General features: G+C 45.1%; 1 protein-coding gene across 3 annotated transcripts in view; it reads left to right on the top strand.

The window, feature by feature from the left end:
* Window positions 1–449: 449 nt before the first annotated feature.
* Window positions 450–19,484, top strand: part of CAPZB (capping actin protein of muscle Z-line subunit beta) — a gene marked incomplete at its 5' end in the record, with an annotated part of 54,047 nt that continues 35,012 nt past the window's right edge. For 2 of the 3 annotated variants that reach the window (XM_080358850.1, XM_080358849.1), the window contains 2 exons: window positions 450–568; window positions 13,342–13,431. In XM_080358850.1, coding sequence (XP_080214976.1) covers window positions 566–568; window positions 13,342–13,431 — 93 coding nt within the window. Of the gene's footprint in view, window positions 569–13,323; window positions 13,432–19,484 lie in introns of those variants that run through there. The other variant, XM_080358848.1, reaches the window with a different exon arrangement.

The following is a 19,484-nucleotide window of genomic DNA, read 5'->3' on the forward strand; positions in this document are numbered from 1 at the left end:
AGCGTTACCTGTTCGGGCTGATGTTTTCCGTGCTAATTGCCTGCCTGGTGCAGGTTTTTGCTTAACCCTAAAGGCTCATTTAAGTGTTCAAAAGCTGTGTTGGGAAGTGACCTTCGGCTCCGTGGCGGAGCAGGCACCGACTGCCACGAGTGCTCAGCGCCCGCCGCGCCCTCCCGCACGCCCCGCCCCTGTCTCCGCCCCCCGCCTCTGATTGGTTGCCCTCTTTCCCCCCGCGCTAGAGTTGGTAGCGCCCACAGCCCCGCCGCTATTACCTCCCGCCGCCCTGCCGCTCCGTCCCCCCCTCCCGGGGCGGGCGGAATGGTTCTTCCCGCTCCGCCCTCCACGCCCCGTTCGCGCGCCGCGCTCCATACTTGGCGATGGCTGGCGAGCCGTGCGCTGATTGGCGGGGAGGCGGCGGAGGGGCGGGGCGGCGCGGCGCTGACCCGGATGTTCACTCCTAGGCAACGGCGGAAGTGGAAGGGCCGCGGCCTGTCTGGGAGGGAGACCGGACGGGACCGGGAGGCGCCGCCGTTGCTACCGCCCAGCGCAGCCCCGCCGAGCCGCCATGGTAAGGGCGAGCGGGGCGGGCCCTCGCCGCTGCCCGCACCCCCTCTTCACCCCCGGCGTTGCTGCCCCATCCCATCCCCCGGTGCCGCGCCCCGGCGGCTCCTTCTCCGCCGTCACCCCCACGGGCGCTCCCCGGGGCGGGTGGGCCCCCTCCGCCGCTGAGGGAGGGCCTGAGCCGGCGCTGCCAGCACAGGAAGGGGCGGCCGGGCCTGGCGTTGGGGGGCTCTGCGCCGCCCGGGCCCGTCCTGCTGCTCCGGTGTCCGGTTGCTTCCCGGTGCCTGGGCCCGGTACCCGCGGGGGTGGTTACCGGGGGGACGCTTCGCTCTGCACGGTGGATGTGGCCGCTTGGTGTAGCTGTAAACGGAGCGAGGGATCAAACGCAGCAGCGATGGGGGCCCAGGCTGCTGTCGCTGGTGTTCCTGAACCCCAAATTGTCACCTGGCATTTCCTCAGGAAGCCGGGCTTGCTCCTTAAGGTGTACTAAGATCTAATGGAATTTGCAAAATACGGGAAAAGTGGGTGCAACCAGAGCAGGTAACGTTGCAGCGTGGGCGCCGCTCCTCTGCAGGGCTGAGAACTTTGTGTTTTTCAGAGGAGAACCTCTGGTTTCTTCAGTCGGGTAGAATAATCTCCATCTTGCTGTGTGTTTGCTGAATGGATCAGCCCAGGTCAACAAGCCTTTCAGTTTCATTCTGGCACCGTGGGTGAAGGGGGTAGATTTTTTTCAGCTCTAAACAAACGCAACGAGGAGAACGGGAACTGGCCCAGGCCCTGATCTGCTCCCAGCTCTGGGCTTTGGTGGAGCCTGTTTAAGGCACCATAACCCCAGTGAATGTCATCACTGAGATACTTTGTACTCTTTGGGAATTCGCTCAGGTTTTCCAACATAACAAATTACGAATATTCAAAGATATCTAGATTTAAAAAAGAGCAACTCAGTGCCTGGCTATATAGCAATATAAAGGCTGTTTAAGCCAGCGAGTGTAATCCTTCACTTCAACCATAAGAATTTCAGAGGAAATACCTTACATTGTTTTCGTCAGAGCTGAAGATCGTGGTGATCCTGTCACCTGTGTTATGCAGGATAAAGGTATTTTGTTTCTGGTGAAAGGTGAAGAACAGTTAAGATCAAGGTTCTGCTCTTCTATTTGAACAAACAAGACTGTAACTGGCTTCTGAGAGTGGGGAGTGACGGGATGGAGCATCTTATTTCAATTGTGTGTCTCAGTTGAAGATACTGAAATCTCTACGTGTGAGATCTGACTGTAGAGCTTGAAATCAGGATTCCAACAAACTGTGTGAACTTCTGCTGTGGCAAAGGAAAAGAGTTCAAGAAAAAGAAGTCAGCTTCATGTAAAACAATGGTGAATACTGGCTTCTTTTAAGGGGTTATGAGAGCATACTACAAGAACAGGGTTTAAATGTAACCATCTCAGGCTTTTGAAGGAGGTAGAGCACAAATCCTTTAGAAATTCCCTGAGCTCTAAGCTTATGCTGTCTTCTGATTTTTCACATTTAGTCATGGAGGCCACTGGGTGTAGGAGAAGTTTGCTCAGAACTTCCAGCACCATGTTCTGGTCTCCAATGTCGAGTGGACTTCAGGGACGAAACCCACGGCAGCCGCTGTTATTTGTGTGTCGCAGTGGCCGTGTACGTGTCTGAACACTCACTCAAGAACCCGGCCACTTGAGCATGGCTTATCTAAGTCCAGTAGGAGTGCACGAGATGAATCACTGGTCTCATTTGCACATGGCAAACAATCTGTGGTGATGTTTTAAAAGAGATGGGAACCTTTGGTTTCCTCTGCAGCACCTCAGGGCTGAAGGAGCTCAAGTGAAAACTCAGAAGTGCGTCTGCATTTCAGTCAGGTGCTCGGTGAAACAGGGCAGGGCAACACATGAAGCTTGAAAACTGCCTGGAAGATGCTGCTTCTGGTGCTAAAAATAAACTGAATGGGCAAAAAGGGCAAAGCAGGACTTGAGAGAGTGCTGAGATTTCTGAAATTCTGGGTTATGGATGGGTGGAATCCAGTTACTCTTTGGAAAAAAATAAAAATGTTCCTTTCCAGGTTATGCAAACTGTCCTGATTGTGTTAGTTATTGATCTCTTCAGGAAAAAGCGGACAATTTGAGCAAAATTTATAATTTAATCAACCATAAATTTGAACTATCTATTGCAGCACAGGCTGCACATCATCCGTTTAGGATCTGCGAGGCAGCTCAAAAGCACTGAAGCGCAGCCAAGGGTGCGCGATGCGACACTGACACTCAATACAGAAACCTCGTGCTGCTCGGAGTAACTAATATTTTCAAGGTAGGGGCTGTTTGTCTTGGGCAAGCACATTGCTGCTCGATAAATAACCTGCTTTTCTGCAACTGTTACCAAAAACACATGAAATGATTTGTGAAATTGCTCAACTCGAGGTAGCGCTTTTCCAGCTGCTTGAATGTGGAGCCCATCGCTCTTCTAAACTGATGGTGTCACTTTTGGAACCCGACCATGTAGTGTGAGAGCTGGGGGTAGGTTTTCAGCATCCACAGCAAGTCCTTTGCACCTTGTGCCTGCTGAGAAATACTGACTTAAGCTCTTTTGTAGAGTCCTGTGTTTTATTAGCCAAGTGTACGAGCTTAGCTAAATGTTATCTTAAAAGGCAAATTCCCAAAATAATCAAGTTAGAGGATATTGTTGGGATAGGGAAAACTGCCATTGCAGCGATGCCTGATCTTGTGGTTTATTAGCAAAGGAAAAACATTCTCAAGCTGAAGTTGTTCAGACAGGATTTCCTCATATGGTAAATATATACGCTGATATCTTACTAGTTGACATCTGGGAGCAGAACAAAATGAAAGTGTGGTTTAACTCTTTTGACTGACTGTTTTTCCTCGTTATTGTTTTATGTTGTGTTGGTTTTCCCCCCTTGGGCTGGTACACGTTGCAGTAGTGCCACCTCAAGCTGAAATAAACCTGAAGATGTTTCAGTGTTGTCTGAAGAGCTAGTGATTTTACTGGAGAAGCGTGAAATTCTGAAAGGTGCTGGTGCAGGGAGCGTAAGCTGGAGTTTAGGTCTATGCTAAGCTTTGTTTTCTTACCCCACTTTAGTACAATATGATGTTTAAGGGCTTTTTTCTTTACAGACAAAGGACATGACTGCACAAGTAGAAGATGCGCAAAATAACGCTGATCTTCTGCTTTTATTCATATTCTCATTCAGCCATTGTGCACGATTTCCCACTTTCCCATTGATTTCTGCTAGAAATTCTGAAGAGCCTCAACCAAACCTTTGTCTCCCCCTCTTAATTCACCAGGTCCAAAGCATGTTTTTAATTCAATTCCTCCTAATCCTTTGCTATTTCTAAGAAGGACCATGAAAAAAAATATCTCACTTAAAACCAGGGGACTTTGAATTTTCTTTATGGATGGAGCCTGTGCTGTGTAAATGAGCAGTTAATACATCTGAAGAACATAAGCCTTTCCCAAACTTCCTACTCTCTGTAGTTGGGCTCTAGCCCAGGTTTATTTGCTGGTAGGCTGTATTAGTCAAAAAGCTTCTCTAACGTGTACTAAAAGATCACCAATTTAGGCTAGTGCAACAAAAGCCAGTGGCCACTTTTAACTGGAGTATAAACTGATTTTTTTGCATCCTTTGTGTAATCCCTTCTTAAGTGCTTAATAGTCCCTGAGTGAGGTGTTCAGGTTGACAATAATGTGCGAATTGACCAAGTACTCTGAGTGGGCGCTGAAGAGCTATAACTGAAGCGTGCACTTGGAGAATATGAAACTATTGCGGCTCACTTGAGCTGAATAACCCTGGGATTCTGTCAGTTGGACCTGATCAAGTGGCCAAAATTCACTTTTGTGGCCTTAATGTCCTAAAGCAGGATGGGGATGGATGATCCCAAACAGGTTGTCCTGGGAAGTCTGAGCTCTTGCCCCAGTGGTGGATGAGACCGTTTGCTTTTGAAACTTCCTTTATGAGGCACGAGGGTAAATGCTGGTTGAGCAAGTTTTAAAGAGATTTCCCTATTAGTTGAGAGTAGAGGATTTATTATGGGGAGAAAGTGCAGCGTTCTTGAGGGATCTGCTTTGTGTGTTTCATAATTAAAATGTTGTAATTTTCCAGAATAGGTGCTGTCTGGGTAATGCCAGACACAGTGGCAATCCTGAACTTTTCCTGGGTTTTTAGATATAATGAAGTTTTGAGTGAGGAATCGAAAACAGGATCTCTCTCTTACTTCTACCCAAAACAGGCTTCTATTTAGAATTACTTTAGTTGCTTTAGATAATATCTTGTGCTGTGTTTCCTAGAGTGGTGGCCTGAGCCTTGGTATCAACCAGTAAGGTTAATTTTCTTGTATTATCTGGTCCTGTTCCTCTGCCCCATCTTCCCCTTCTAGAGTTTAGAAGGAAAACGTGCCACGTGCTTTGAGCTCGTGCTCTTTGTGCTGCCGCTTCCACTCTGGGTGAAGAACTGCAGAATGTATTTGCACGCACTTCGCTCCTCTGGCCGCCCTTCTCATAAATTACCTACTTTATTCCTGGTCTATGCAAATTAAACCTTACTGGTTCATATTTCATCAGCACAGCCTGTGTTGTTTTCCAGCGCAGGGTTGGCTGAGAAGTCCTGACTCTGTTTAAACCCACGAGACCTCCCTCCAGGTGTTTGCAGCCGTGTCCTTGCTGCTGCCCCGAGTACGCACAACACGTCCTCCAGGGCTTTTTAGTACAGAAAGCGGAGCCGAGTTCTTTCCTGGTGCATTGACTTGGAATTTCAATCACGTCCTTGTTGCGAAGCGGCAGAGTTACCAGCCTGGGTGAAAGCGGAACCCAGGATGTCACAATTTTAGCAGCATCAGCTGGACACGACTGAAAACAGCGCTCAAGTAAGAGGATTTTGTGCGGAAGGAAAAAGAGTTGAGACTGCACCGAAGACATGAGCTTAGTGGTTGCCTTAAGCCACCAATCAAAGCCACCATTAATAAAATCACCCTTTATTCTCTGAGGGGAATTTTTGTTTGCGTTTCTTCAGGTGATACTTTTCCATTAGACAAACTGCTGAGTTTGGAAGTGATGTCCTGTTACCTGCCTTGCCCAGTTATTTTTGCTTTGGGTAAATATCAGGATTTAAAAAAAGCTTGCTGCTAGCAAAGGTGATTGGTGCCTGGCCGGTAGCTGGTGCTTGCAATTTGAGACGGGCTCAAGAAACAAGAGATGGGTCTTTTGGTGAGTTAATTCAGAGGAGAGAGCCATGGAATGGAGGAATGAGGTAAAATATCAGCTGCATTATGCTGCCCACAGCAGTAAATAGCTGTATTTATCCAGTGAGTTCCGTCACTGCAAATTTAGGGGTCATCGTGGGTAGTTTTGAATGTGACACTAAGAACAGGCTTGGTCTTGCCTCAGTGTTGACCACTGAATGGTCAAATGGAGCTTTCACGTGGCCGTTGGTGTAGGCAGAGCGATTCCAGAGCTTGGGAAGGTGAAAGGTGGCCAAATGGAATAAGCATTAACGCGGGCTTGAATTGAAGGAGAAATCTGACGTGGATTGGAGCTGGCACGTGCGCGTTAGGTGAAGCGCTGCTCCTGCACAAACTGTCTCTACTACTCAAGTGTATTTAAAGTTTTGTGACACTTGTACGTATTGTTAGACTGTGTACTGTCTGCGGTTCTCACCTGCGGGGAGCTCAGACGTGTTCAGAGGCAGCAAGGAACGCATAAAAAGACTGAAAGAGTAGGCAAGTCTGGGAATTACAGCAAGGAAAGGAATCCCGGTGAGTACGAATATCTCGTTAGGTGGAGATGTGATATTCTCATATACACAAAACCATTAGCTTCCTAGTTTAAAACTTGAAATCCTTCGCACTGAATCCCTTCGAAGCTGAACTGTCTTGCAAGCTTTGCGGTATGATCAGCAAGGTATGTCTTGCTAGACACGAGCAAAAGGCATATTAACCTACTTTTTTGACCTTTTAGGCAACCGGAGAACATTTGGGGATGAGGACTAATTAGATAACCTCGCTGTCTCTCCGCTCTGCCTTGCCAGGCATCCGATTACTTGCCAGAGTTATCTCGTGAATTTACAACCCCGGCTACCAGACTTCAGGACGCTGGAAAGTGCTGAGTTTATCTATTAAACGGAGCAAGTGCGAGTGTGGCGGCAGCTTCCCCGGGGTGACAGGGACAATACAGACGGGTGTGAAGCCTCATACTGAGCTGGTGATGTTGAATATTTGTGTTAGTTACGCTTTCAGTAAGCACATCAGTGTTTGTTGTCACCTTGGCGACGGAGAATACGCCTCCCTGCTGCTATAATAACGTGCAATTTCTCAAAAGTTTTTGATATAAGTAACTTCTCATAGGAAAAAACTCCAGGTTGCGGTTGACTGGAAGGAGAACCTGGATCTGGAAGGGCAAGGACCAACTTGCCAAACGTGGCTGTCTCTGCAAGAAAAAGATTCTCTATTTGAATGGAGAAGTTGCTCTTCCCATAACTCCCGTGACATGAAACAAACAGCATGGAGAATAAAAGAGCGTTTTGAAAAGATTATCCAGCATTAACAGGATTAAAAGCAAGCATCCCAAACAAGATGTTTGGGGGTGTTCGGGATGACAAATGCCAGTGTTGAATCCCAAGAGCTGTCGCATTTGTAGTAATTATGATTTTGGTTAAAAAAAAGAAATACCCCTGTGAAAATGAAGTGATGCTTCTCTAGAGACGGGTTTGCACGCTTCCTCATATTTGAATGGAAGGCAGTGTGACTGAAAACCAGGTCATCAGACTCATGAACCGGCACCGACCTGCTGTATTAGCTCCTTTCAAAGACTGAACTAACCTAGTTAACCGGTTAGTAGTAGGGTTTTTTTTTCCACTTTGTTCAGCTAAGACTTCCTAGCCGTACATCTATCTAACAAAGATGTTATTTTCTGTTATATCCAGGCTTAAATTGGGAAGAAAACCCTGTTGTGCAGTACCATTAGCTCAATTAAATCTCTTAAAGTTAATTGGAATAGGTGGTCACCTCTACAGTCAACTTCAGTGACTGTAATCCCGTTTATTAAAAGTTAGCAATGCTGGTTTGCAATCTGTGTGACTTTTCTACGTGGCTGTTTTCCTGCTGTCTCCCTTTTATTCTTTCATGTGGAGCTAATAGATTGCATATTCACTTGATGCCGTGATTTATTGGGAAAGGACTTTTTGCAAACTTTATGCTTCACAGGAATTCTTGGCACCAGATGAAAGCTGGTAAATTACATTGTCATGTTCAATGACCAGTTTAATAAATAAAACTTTGTTTCTGTTATGCTGAAGACAAACACTGGTGCAGAAATTATTAGTGATGGTAGCAAGAGGTCAAAAGGAGTAGCCTGTTCCCAGAAAGTCTTTTCGCTGCTCCGTCCTGCTCTTCTGTGTGTTCGCGGTGGCTCTGATCACTGCACAGGTTACAGGTTTGCTTTGGGCTTGATAGAAAAGCAATAGGTGTTAAAAGAGTTTTGAAAATAGGTGCAAGCATCTGCCATCCTGAAGTATGTCCTTGCTGAGCAAACACGGCTTTTTTCACTTCAAGAGAAGGAGAATTTATTCTGCATCAGTGTCACGTTCTTTTAATAGTCTTTGACCTGTTCTTTTATGCCTACTCACAGTGTATTGTATCTCTAGGTCTTATTGCATTTGATTGCTTCTTAAATATGGTATCACCGTTTCCTTAGTGCACCTTGCTGTCAGGAAGCTGTGATTTCTAAGTACATTAGAAATGATTTTAGACAGGATCTGCCAGAAGAGGGTTAATAGTCAAGGGAAGAATTAGGTAGAAAAACAGATTGCGGGGAATATGTGCAGCTGATGGAAACGTTGTGAGTGCAGAACTTGTCTGGGATTCGTGGATCATACAGAGTTATTCCCATCCAATATCTTAAAGTGAATGCTGACAGCCCAGAAGGGAACCCTGTGACTTCACATAGTATGTTAATGTACTTTTTATTACACAGGGGTTACAATAATTCAACCCTTTGCTAAAGCTTCTAGCAGTAATACTGTCCCATTGTGTAGTTTGCAAAGGGAATCTTCTGCCTCTTGAGGTCTGGAAGTTGGCGAGGATTAAAGTGATGAGCAGAGGGGAAGCTCTGGATCTGTTTCAATTAAAGAAAATTAGAGTTTGGTACCGCAAAGCTGAAACATTAGTCAGACATTCCTGTTGGGAGAACTGACAGGAAATAATATGATTTACAAGCTGGGGTATGTCTGCAACATAAAAGGAAGGAAAAGAAAGTCATTTGCTGGTTATGTACTTTTGGCTCTGGATTAATTTACAAAGATATTTTCCTTGTAAAATGACCAGTGACCAAAGTGACCTGATGTGCGATTGCTTCAAATTGCTTAAGTTGAGCAAATGTTCTATTTTTTGGTGTCCTTTTGGGTTTTAATCTTATATTTCTGTGCTCTGAAAACTGAGATGCCAGCTTATTCTTTACCTTTGGGTAACTCTGCAGACACCGGTCTTGAGCAAATCTTGGGAGCGAAGCAGCTCGAACAGGGCAGGGAGCACGATTGTGCCTTGAGTAATAGTGTTACCTTCAGTTTGCCAGTGGGAAAGATTTGGTGGCCCAAGTGGCTTATTTTTCCCAGAAGGGGCTAAAACAGGGAGAAGGTCCCACTGCAGTAGCGCTGAACTACCACAGCCGGGTTCTCTTGGTCCGGGAGTTGGCTTGGAGTGATGTTAATATAGAAACACAGAAGTGAAACCAGCCTGGTTTTCTTTTTGAAGAGACTGCCTAACTCTTGTTTATGCTCAACAATAACACAGTCAAATGAGCAGGAGCTGTCGGAACAAAGTGGTGAAGACTAAGGAATTAAATCTGCAGGTCTTTGTGATAAATAGAAGCAAATTCCTGCTGTAAAGCTGGGAGCTCTACATGAGATCTTTTATGTGCTTTCAAGTGGAATGGCTTAGTCTTTGAAATGGGTAGAGCTGTAGGTTTGTGTAAACTCTCTTAAAACCCAGAGTATAGGCCAAGTCTCAGGTAACTACCAACAGAGAGTTGTCAGAACTTGTGAATAAAGCCTGTGGATTTCCAGGAGTGTATATAGTGAAACGCATGTATGAAGGTATCATTTTAAAAGAAGTGCAAAATACTTGCAGGTAGTAACTCCTCAATGTCTGTTGAAAAGAAAAAACATGCGTAGCTTCTATGAAGAGTTACTGGTTCTGCCAGCGACACTGATGCTTGAAAGGCTTTAGGTAGATATCTTAGCTTATAGTAACCTCATTTACAGTTTGCACAGAATTGTGCAATAATGCTGGGCTGGTTTGGTTGATGACATTGGTGTGGCAGCACGCGTTTGGGTGCTGTGAGCTCTAACGGCGCTGCGAGCAGCAGTTCACTTGCAGGTTTGTACAATCCTGGCTCAGCTCCTGTTGCCTGATGTTTTCAGTGTGCGCTGTCCTGGCAGATGCCCCCTATTCCTGTGCCCCGTCCCCCCGGATCCTCCGGAGCCCTTTGCTTTAGGGGACATGACAAGTAGGAGTCAAAAGGAAGTTCAGTGTTTTGCATGTTTTAATCTTAGCGATTTACATCCTCTTTCATGGTAACTGCACACGAATGTAAGGTCAGGAAAGTCCTTTGCTCTTAAAACGAAAAGCAATGACCGTAGCACTGAAAGCACTGAAAATGGAGGCACATTGTCTTATTACACAATCTACAAACACACCTTCTCAAAACATCTCAACAACACCCACAGTCACTTCCTGGGGTTTTTTATTTGTTTTCTGCAGTGTTTTCTGCCCCTCCTCAGCCTTGAACAATATGAACGGAATTAAACTATACAGCTGTACCTCTGTGCAACTACACATTTATACAAATTTGGGGTTTTTTTTTCAGCACTATTTGTTTTTATTTGAGCCTCAACACAGAGTGGCCAGATGACCAGGGACCTGTGGCTGTTCTGAGAGGATTTCTCTTTTGGAAATAATCTGAGAGGCTGAAAAGAAGAGTAAATGCAGGCAAAAAGTTAAACAAACATAACTACTCCTTATAGACGTATTCAGAACATTTTTCCCTGAGGTAGAACCATGAGAAACGCTTAAGTGGAGATTCTAGATAGCCAGACATCTTTAGAGGAAACTTATTAAGGAGCTTTCATCTAAGCTAATATTTTCAGTCTTCGAGATTCCTGTGATCTCTAAATCCTTCAGTGAGTTGAGCTGTAATAAAACTTCATTTAGAGTCTCTGTCTGAACTCCCTACTCCTCCCCAGGAGCCCTGTGCTGGATGAAACGCAGGAGTGGTAGAAAACGGCCTCGTATCAGGTAAAGCCTGACTCAGTGAGTCCTGCAGCCTCGCAGAGCTTGGCTTTGAGAGCAGCCCAGCTTGGGAGAGGGCCCGGCTAACCACTGCTTTGCTGAGCAGGGCTGGATGAGCCTCTCATGTCTAAAGGCAAGAATTCTGTAGAAATGTTTTGTCTGGAGGTCTGTTAAGAAACCACACCTTCAATAAGCAGTTTTACAAGAGAATTAAGCAAATGGAAATGCGGAGCAGGTGAAGCTGAGAGTGTAGAGAGGTTAAGAGTGGTTTTGGCACCTTGGATGTGATTCCAGTCTCTTTGTATGGCAGTACATACAGCTTCTTTAGGTACTCCAGCTGGGCAGAGGACTGGAACCAAAGGATTTCTTTGACCACAGACCTGGTTTTTAAAACCTCATTTCAAAGAACCAGCAGCAAAAGATCCTGATTGAATTACCTGTTGAGTTCTGAAACAGGACATACCAGATGTATCCGATGCCACACGGTACCACTGTGCTCCTTTGTGTTGCCTTTTTGGCTGTGCCGGTGTGGATTTATGCTGGATTAAAGCGATCGTATAACCACAGATTTAGGGGCAGAAATACAGCAGAACCTGCCTTTATTTCAGTAGTTCAAGGGATTTTCTGGCAAGCTGTTGAATTATTTAAATGCTCTGCAAGTAAACTGAAAAGTCCTGCTGCTCAGCCTTGCTTTTACCTCTTTGATACCAGAAAAATATAGTTAGTTTGTGCCTGGATGCTTTTGTTTTTCCATTGCACACAGACGTGTCCCAGCCGCATCCAAACCCCGTGAAGAATCTCTGCCTTAAACAGTCTTGTGTCTTTTTCCAGCTGTTACTGAACATTGCTCAGTCCAAGCTCTTTTGATTAATCCATAAAACGCTGCAAATGTGGATAATTCTTCATTCAGTGGAGTTTATTTAGAAAATGTCAGACTGTGAAACATTTATTCTAGTGCTGCAGCTGTAGTGATGGTTTTGAACATCTTTCCCTAGGCTCTTTTTGGCAATTCTGTACATTACGTGGCCGTGTCCTCCTTCAGTGACAGCAGGTGACTGTCAGAAACCCTGTTCCTGGTGTCAGCGCCTCCTGCTTTTGGGGTTGCCGGCTCAGATCTCCAGGAGATGGTTGCGGATGGGTGGGAGTTGCTGCCTGGCTGTGTGTAGAGCTGGAATATTTTACAAAGATTACATCCTATAACCTGAACTGGCTGAGTAATAAATAGACAATCTCCCCAGACCAGGCTGTCTGACTCGCTAGCTGTAAAATATTTATCTTTTGATAGCGAATGGGTAGTACCTTTTAAGACCAGCTTTCATAATGGATGTGTGCTAAAGCGAGAGCTCCCTGCTTTCCTTGTTGCTCCGCTATAGCTTAATTGCAGGAAACTTTGCTTCCCGGTTCTCCCTACCTGGGGGCTGCTACTTGAATAATGTGATAATACAACTGCTTGAGTTTTGAAGCCTTTTTTTAATAATAAAGGTTTGGAGCTTGGCAGAACACAAGAGGGAGAAACTAAAGCTGAGCTGAACTCATTGTTTATGGTCGGCTAGGAGTTGCAAAGCAAAAAGGGAAGGGAAAACAAACTGGCTGCGTTTCAGCTGCCTGCTGACCTGCTGATCCAAGTCACTCCTGCACATTTTGGGAACTTTGAGGCTTGCAGGAAAGCGTCTGTTTATATCTGTTGGCGAGAAGGAGAGCTAAAGGTTATGTCAAGAATACGGTTCAGCTCATCAGGTGTCTGTGGTAATGTCTGGTGCACATTTTCCGAGTGTGAAGTGAAGTTTTTCTCTGTTGGGGTTGGATGTGAGACCAGCTGCAATAAGGCCTTTGGAATATGTTGCTGTGGTTTCTCAAAATAACTGAAGTCCCTGATTTCTCAGCAGCTTTCGGTGTGTGTTTTGTAGGAAGAAGGAAATAACGGATCACATTTTGTGTGCATGTTTCATTCTGTTTTTTTGATAAAGTTGAAGGAGGGAGAGACAGCTCAAAGTTGGAACTGAATTTGTCTTGGATACCCGTTATCTCGAGCTGAATGGCACAATACAACTGAGGAAGTGTTAAAACTGCTTTAGGAGAAGGAACTTTAGGTTGCCTAACCCAACTTATTGTTGAAATAGCATGGATAAGCAGTGCATTATATATTTACGTAATCATTGGAAACAGTTTTTGGTGAGTTAAGGGCTGGACTCTTTTCCATCAACAGCGTGGTGTTAAGTGGACGGCACGACACCAGTTACAGCTGGGCTCTTAAATCCATAGGCTAGAACACTTTTTGCAATACCAGATCAATAATCCACAACCAAATGGTACTGAACTTTATTGAAATGTTTGTATTAATACAAAACATGCTGCTGCTTAGAACTAGAAACTGTATCTCTTGTATCAGAGGAGTCAGCGAGCGCTGCAGTTTGTGTGTGTGCAAATGTGATGTGTTACCTGTGCAAATTGTGACCAAGGTATGTTCTTGTTTCCACAGAGTGACCAGCAGCTCGATTGTGCCTTGGATTTGATGAGGCGTCTGCCTCCACAGCAGATAGAGAAGAATCTCAGTGACCTCATTGACTTGGTGAGTATTGGATGCTCTAACCAAGTAATGGCTGAGTCCTGGGTGTGACAAAGAACTGGTATGAGAGAACATTTGCTGAAGCATCTCAGAGGTGTGATTTTTTTCTCTCGTCTTTTGGCAAGGTAGAAGAATACAGCAATTGCACAAAAAATGTCAGGAATGTACGTGTCTTTTTAGGCAAGCCAACAGGTACTACTGTATATGCACCACAGGCTTTCAGATGAAGGGTCATAAGCAGCTTTCTTGATGAAGTCATCACCAGTTTGGAGGCTGCTGTTTAGTAAAAGTAATTTGGAACAGTTTATCCAAGGTTGATGCAAGCCCTTGAATGTGTGCAAAACCACCAACCTGGGCAACTGCAGCATAGAGAGCAGCATAGGGGAAAGGGACCTGGGGGTCCTGGGGACAGCAGGGTGACCATGAGCCAGCACTGGGCCCTTGTGGCCAGGAAGCCAATGGGACCTGGGGTGGGTTAGAAGGGGGTGGTCAGTAGGTCAGAGAGGTTCTCCTGCCCCTCTACTCTGCCCTGGGGAGACCACACCTGGAATCTTGTGTCCAGCTGTGGCCCCTCAGTTCCAGCAGGACAGGGAACTGCTGCAGAGAGTCCAGCGCAGCCACCAAGATGCTGCAGGGAGTGGAGCATCTCCCGTGTGAGGAAAGGCTGAGGGAGCTGGGGCTCTGGAGCTGGACAAGAGGACACTGAGGGGGGCTCATTCATGGGGATCAATATGGAAAGGGTGAGCGTCAGGAGGATGGAGCCAGGCTCTTCTCAGTGACAACCAGTGATAGGACAAGGAGCAATGGGTTCAAACTGGAACACTGGAGGTTCCGCTTAAATATGAGAAGAAACTTCTTCCTGGTGAGGGTGTCAGAGCCTGGCCCAGGCTGCCCAGGGGGGTTGTGGAGTCTCCTTCTGTGCAGACATTCCAACCCGCCTGGACACCTTCCTGTGTAACCTCATCTGGATGTTCCTGCTCCATGGGGGGATTGCACTGGATGAGCTTTCCAGGGCCCTTCCAACCCCTGACATTCTGGGATTCTGTGAACTGCCCGATACTTCTTTTCTGCTTGACCCTGAAACATTTGTTTCCCTTCTATGAAATGCTAGTGAAGAAAACTAACTTTAAAAGGACACATTTGCTTGTTACTAGTTGTGTGAGATTGAGTTGCACATCCTGGCATGCACAGTTGGGCTGTGACAGGCTGACCAGTGTCAGCTCTCCCTGAAAACAGCGCATGGCACAGCTGCCTCTGGAGCAGCTCTGAAGTATTACTGAAATATGAACTTAATCTATACAGACCCTGTTATATGGGCAGCTGGGAAAGTTTGTTTCTATTGCCCAGTCTAAATAGATGGCTTATTTCTGACCTAAGCTTCTCACTTTTTGCAGACAGAGGGTATTGAGGCTGGAACAGGGCTGCTTTTCCTCTTATCTGTAGTGAGAGCCACATCCCTTTTCTGTCTGAACTTTATGCCTGATGGTGCTAAACCTTGTCTGAGAGACCCTAAAAACTTATTTAAATGCTGCTTTTAGTTACATAAGCCAAGGTACAGGTAAGAAAGCTCTGGGAGTCAGGGAAGAAATTGTTCCCTGTAGGAATGGATTATTTATCTTTCTTGAAACCATTTAGTAGTTGGCTACATCTGTGCCACCGAAACTCATGACAACCTAAAGCATCATTTTTGCGGCTGTTGCTGTAGGTAGGACACAATAACTAAATCATTGAGGTGATCTGGTGTGACACGGTTGGTTTTCTGATGAAATTCAGAGGACTGAATGGATATCAGGGTTTTGGCAGCTCCAAGGACCATTCAAACAGTGAGTTGTTTGGGGAGCACTGGTGAGCTTGACTGTATAATTGGTGCGAGGCTTTTTTTAATGACTCAGAAAATTGCTGGTTACCTCTAAACATTGGAATTACTCTTTGGATGGTGCTCATTAGTGCTCTCTACATGCTTTCCATCAGCAACACACTCACCGGGCTTCTTTTCTTATTGCAAGTATAACATGAAGCAGCCCAATTTGAATGACGCTCGTTAGAAGGAGAGTCTGTACGATTGCCACCCTGGCCACTGCAGTCCCTTCTCTGGGGTGGAGATGAAATAGTTTGTTAAATCCAGTATGATTTCTTTATTTTTGAGCCATCTGTAGACTTCTGCAGTCCGCTCAGCCTCATGTCTGTAAGACTCAAGTCTGCACTCTGGTTAGACAAGAACACTGTATACGCTGCCACCTGTCATAGTTCCAAAAACATCATAAGCCAGACTCAAGCAAATAGGTTTTTTTGACCTTTTTTGGCAAGTTTCATCCAAACCTTTAAAGCTGACGTTTTGATTCTGTTTCCTTTACCATTACCAGACAATAACCTCCTTGAAGTAAAAGGTCAGACTCCGAATGCACGATGAGCATGAGCAGGTTCATTAAATTTGTGGCAGGATTACAAAAGGTAGCACCCTGACTTCTGCTTCCTTTGTGCTTGCTTTCCTTGCTTCCTTACTGCCCTGCTGGAGCAGACCTGAAGATGAAGCCCATATTATTTTTTTGGTGGGAAGCGTACATTATTACCTGCTGGGAGTGCAGCTTTCTGTAGGCTTTTTACAAGAATTGTTCTCCAGACATGTAGCTACTCTTGATACTTGCTTAATATCCTTTGAAAAGAGATGAAAGTTGGCTTAGAAATGGCTTTATATACAAAAAGTTTTCCAAAAGTGCTATAGTGAGAAGCTGGTATCTCCTTCCTAGACTTGTGTTCCTGCTGGGACCTCCCTGAGGTCTCTCTTACTCTGTCCAAGCCATGCTCTACTGCTGCTTTTTAATAAATTAGCATCTTGGTGCCAACGTGAGTCTCTGGAATATGTTCAGGACTGTGCGTTACTGCCCCCAAGCGTTGGGCTGATGGGGGAAAGGTCCAAACTTGACCATGAAGGAAAAGGCTGGGTGGAAGAAGAGAATTTTTGGGTCGCTGGCCCTCATCAGACCAGACACTTTCCATTCATTAGCAAAACAGCTTGCGGTTTGCCCTTTTACCACATCTGTTGTTGGATTTTTCAGACTGCCGAGTCTTCAATTAGAGTTCATTAGCGACCTTGTCAATCACAGGACCCCAGAAGCCCTGCCTGAATGAAGCCATGTGCGGTGCTGGTGATGTGCCTTGGCATGGAATGCTCTGCTCAGCATTCCATTAGTCGTTATTCTTAAATAGACTACTTGGAGGCTGTCAACAATGTACAAGAGGACTTCTAAACCTCTACGAAAAGAGTTTAGTGTAGCCACATACCTTTTAAAGGACAACTAATTTAAATTAGAGTGATTTTCCATGTAGCTTCTCTGGAAACGGGTAACTGAAGCTTTGGAGCATCTACCTGTCAGCCAAGCCCAAACTAAAGCAGTTCCTGTAAGAGCAGTGGTGATTGTGCTGCTCTTCCGTGGGTTTGTCATGAGGATAGGCCAAATGTAATATTGAAACAGATTTTAACTGTGTAGCATAAATACTGTCTCACCTCCTTATTGCCTCATGTTGTCCAGAAGTTGCTGCTGTTGATACACTGGGCAGCACATGTAACAGGGTGGGTGGGTGACAGCCGAGGTCACAGCCTCCAGAATGCTTTGGGGTTTTATTTTGCTCTCGCATGTCTTCGAGGGGCGCATCTCTAGGAAAGGAGCAGGGTGCAAGTTGGATTTATTGTGCTTATGGCCCATGTGCAGCAAATAAGGGTCTGTGACAGGATTGTCTCGATGGCTTTGACTTGAGTGTGCAAGTTGGTGTGGTCTCAATCTTAGTAAAAGTTACGCAGGTTCTTTTTGCAAGTACAAATTTCCTGCTGAATGTTTAATTTGGATGTTTGCCTGTTTGTATATAATAGAATATAATATAAATTAGATGAAAAATGCAGCTGACTCAGAAAAATCAGATGTTTGGCATAAAGTGGGGATGGAGAATCGTCCTTACAAAGCTGGATCACAAAATGGGCAAACAAAGAGGGGGTTTGCTCACAGCCACAACTCTTTTCCTTTCTTTTCCCAATAAGTCTGATATAGTATTTACTACTCAACATATTCCCCAAATTGAAAGCTTTCTTGAAGTACAGAATCAAGTTATTCCTGCCATGGAAGAATGAAAGCCAGAGTTCTTTATGGATATAGCAGTCAGTAACTTGACTGGTTGTTTTTTAAGGCTCTGTTTGCAATTAACAGTCTGGGAAGTGATTGTCTTTGTTTTCTCATCACAGGAGAATGCTGAAGTATTTTTAGTGGAGTGTGTTACTTTTGAGAAAGTCCCAGAGTGATGAATTTAAAAATGTATAAACTTCTGATTTTGAAATATTCAAACAATATTCAGGACCTTGCTTCATGTAGCTATTGTGCTTCCAGGCAGGTCTCAAATCCGCTTGCATACCTTTACTAACTGAAGATATATGAAGCTAGAGAATTTATCCCCAGGAAAACTGCATTGCTTGAGCTGCACAGACCATAAAGAACACGAGAATGTGACTGGAGCTTTTTGTATTTTGAATCCAAGAGCCTGAGCGGTGTGCAGAACCGAGGAGAAGATAAAATAATTGAATGCAGATGGCCAGCTGAGCATCTGGGGAGGGTGGAAGATGTTAAAAAAACAATCAGACCCAGCGAAAACGTAAAGAGTGGAAGCAGAAGTGGTCTCGAAGCTGAGGTTTTGACTTGCTGATCGTGCGATAGACTCTGAGCCCCCAGCAGCCCAGGGTTCCTAATGGAAGGGTTATTGCCTAAAGAAAGGGACTCTGGCTCTCTGAATAAATTTATGGCTGTTGAGAGCCAGTTTTCCATTTGGTGAGTGGCCATTAAGCAGGAGCTTTTGCAGCTAGAAAAGATTACCTCTGGGTATCTTGATGGTAATTGGAGATAGCAATTAATATATGTAAATTCTTAATGTGATGCTTGGCTTAGAGCTAGCGACTCCACTTACTTGCATGAGAATGTAAAAGTGAATTGCGCTTCTGGCTTCATATTCACTTGCTCTTTTTCAGCCTATTTTTCTTGTAGGCTTCTGTCACTGTTAGAGATCCTTAAAGTGTCTGTTTAAATATCTTTCTAAAGGAATGTGTGTGTGAGAGATCACTTGATGAGCTTAAATCCTAACTAGAAACCTATCTAAGCGCTTTCAAAAATGGGGAGAGAGAAGCGAAAATATCGAAATGTGGCTGGAAAGAGTCTACCTCTGCATATCCCTGAATTGTTGCTGGATATCTCCAACACCCGCTGGATTCTTGACACAAATAGTCAAGACTTGCCAAGATATTGATCCGCTGTGATGGCTCCTGGGACTTGTGCCTGGTAATGAGATCCAGGAGCCCTCACCTGCAGGTCACTGGTCCCAGTCCAGGGCGCTCCGTTGTGCCTGCCAGATGGCCAGCTTTTGTTCCTCGGTAAGCCACGGAATGCCGAACCGAGCAAAAGCCCCATTTTATCCAGCAAATCGCAGGAAAAATGCCAAGGATCCTGTTTTATGAACAGTAGTCACCTTTCAGCGTTTTTAAAATGTAGTTCCTTGAGCTGGATTGAACACTTTTGTCATTAATATAACTTTTCTGCTATGAGATCACTAACTAGATCTTAAATCTGCAATCTTATTAACATTTGCCTTTTTCCGGAAAAGCGGATTGGGTTTGATTTTATTTTTGCTAATTCTTGCAGTGCTGGAATTCGGCGCAAATACTCAAATAAAACTGAGCTGTTTCCAATATCAATTACATCTGGTCTCGAACACAAAAGTCCATTTAAGTGTCATTTAATAAACAAAGCCTGAAGAATGTGTGGCCCTTGGACATCTGATGGATCAAATTAAGGTTTAGCGATGTGTGGATTTGTGGGAGTGACTTTCCTGGTGGTTTTAGCCCCAAGATGAGTGGAGCCAGGCTTCCTTCTCCAGTTTCCACAACATCCGTTCAGCCGTGTCTGTGTTCTGCAGGAACAGGAAATTCTGAGGCTGTGGAATGACTCAGAAAAATTATAATAATATTTTATGAGATGCTGGCCGAGAAGGGAGGAATCTGGGCTGAAATGGGGGGGTCGTGT

Source organism: Nesoenas mayeri, assembly GCF_963082525.1.
Source record: "Nesoenas mayeri genome assembly, chromosome: 24".
Taxonomy (NCBI): domain Eukaryota; kingdom Metazoa; phylum Chordata; class Aves; order Columbiformes; family Columbidae; genus Nesoenas; species Nesoenas mayeri.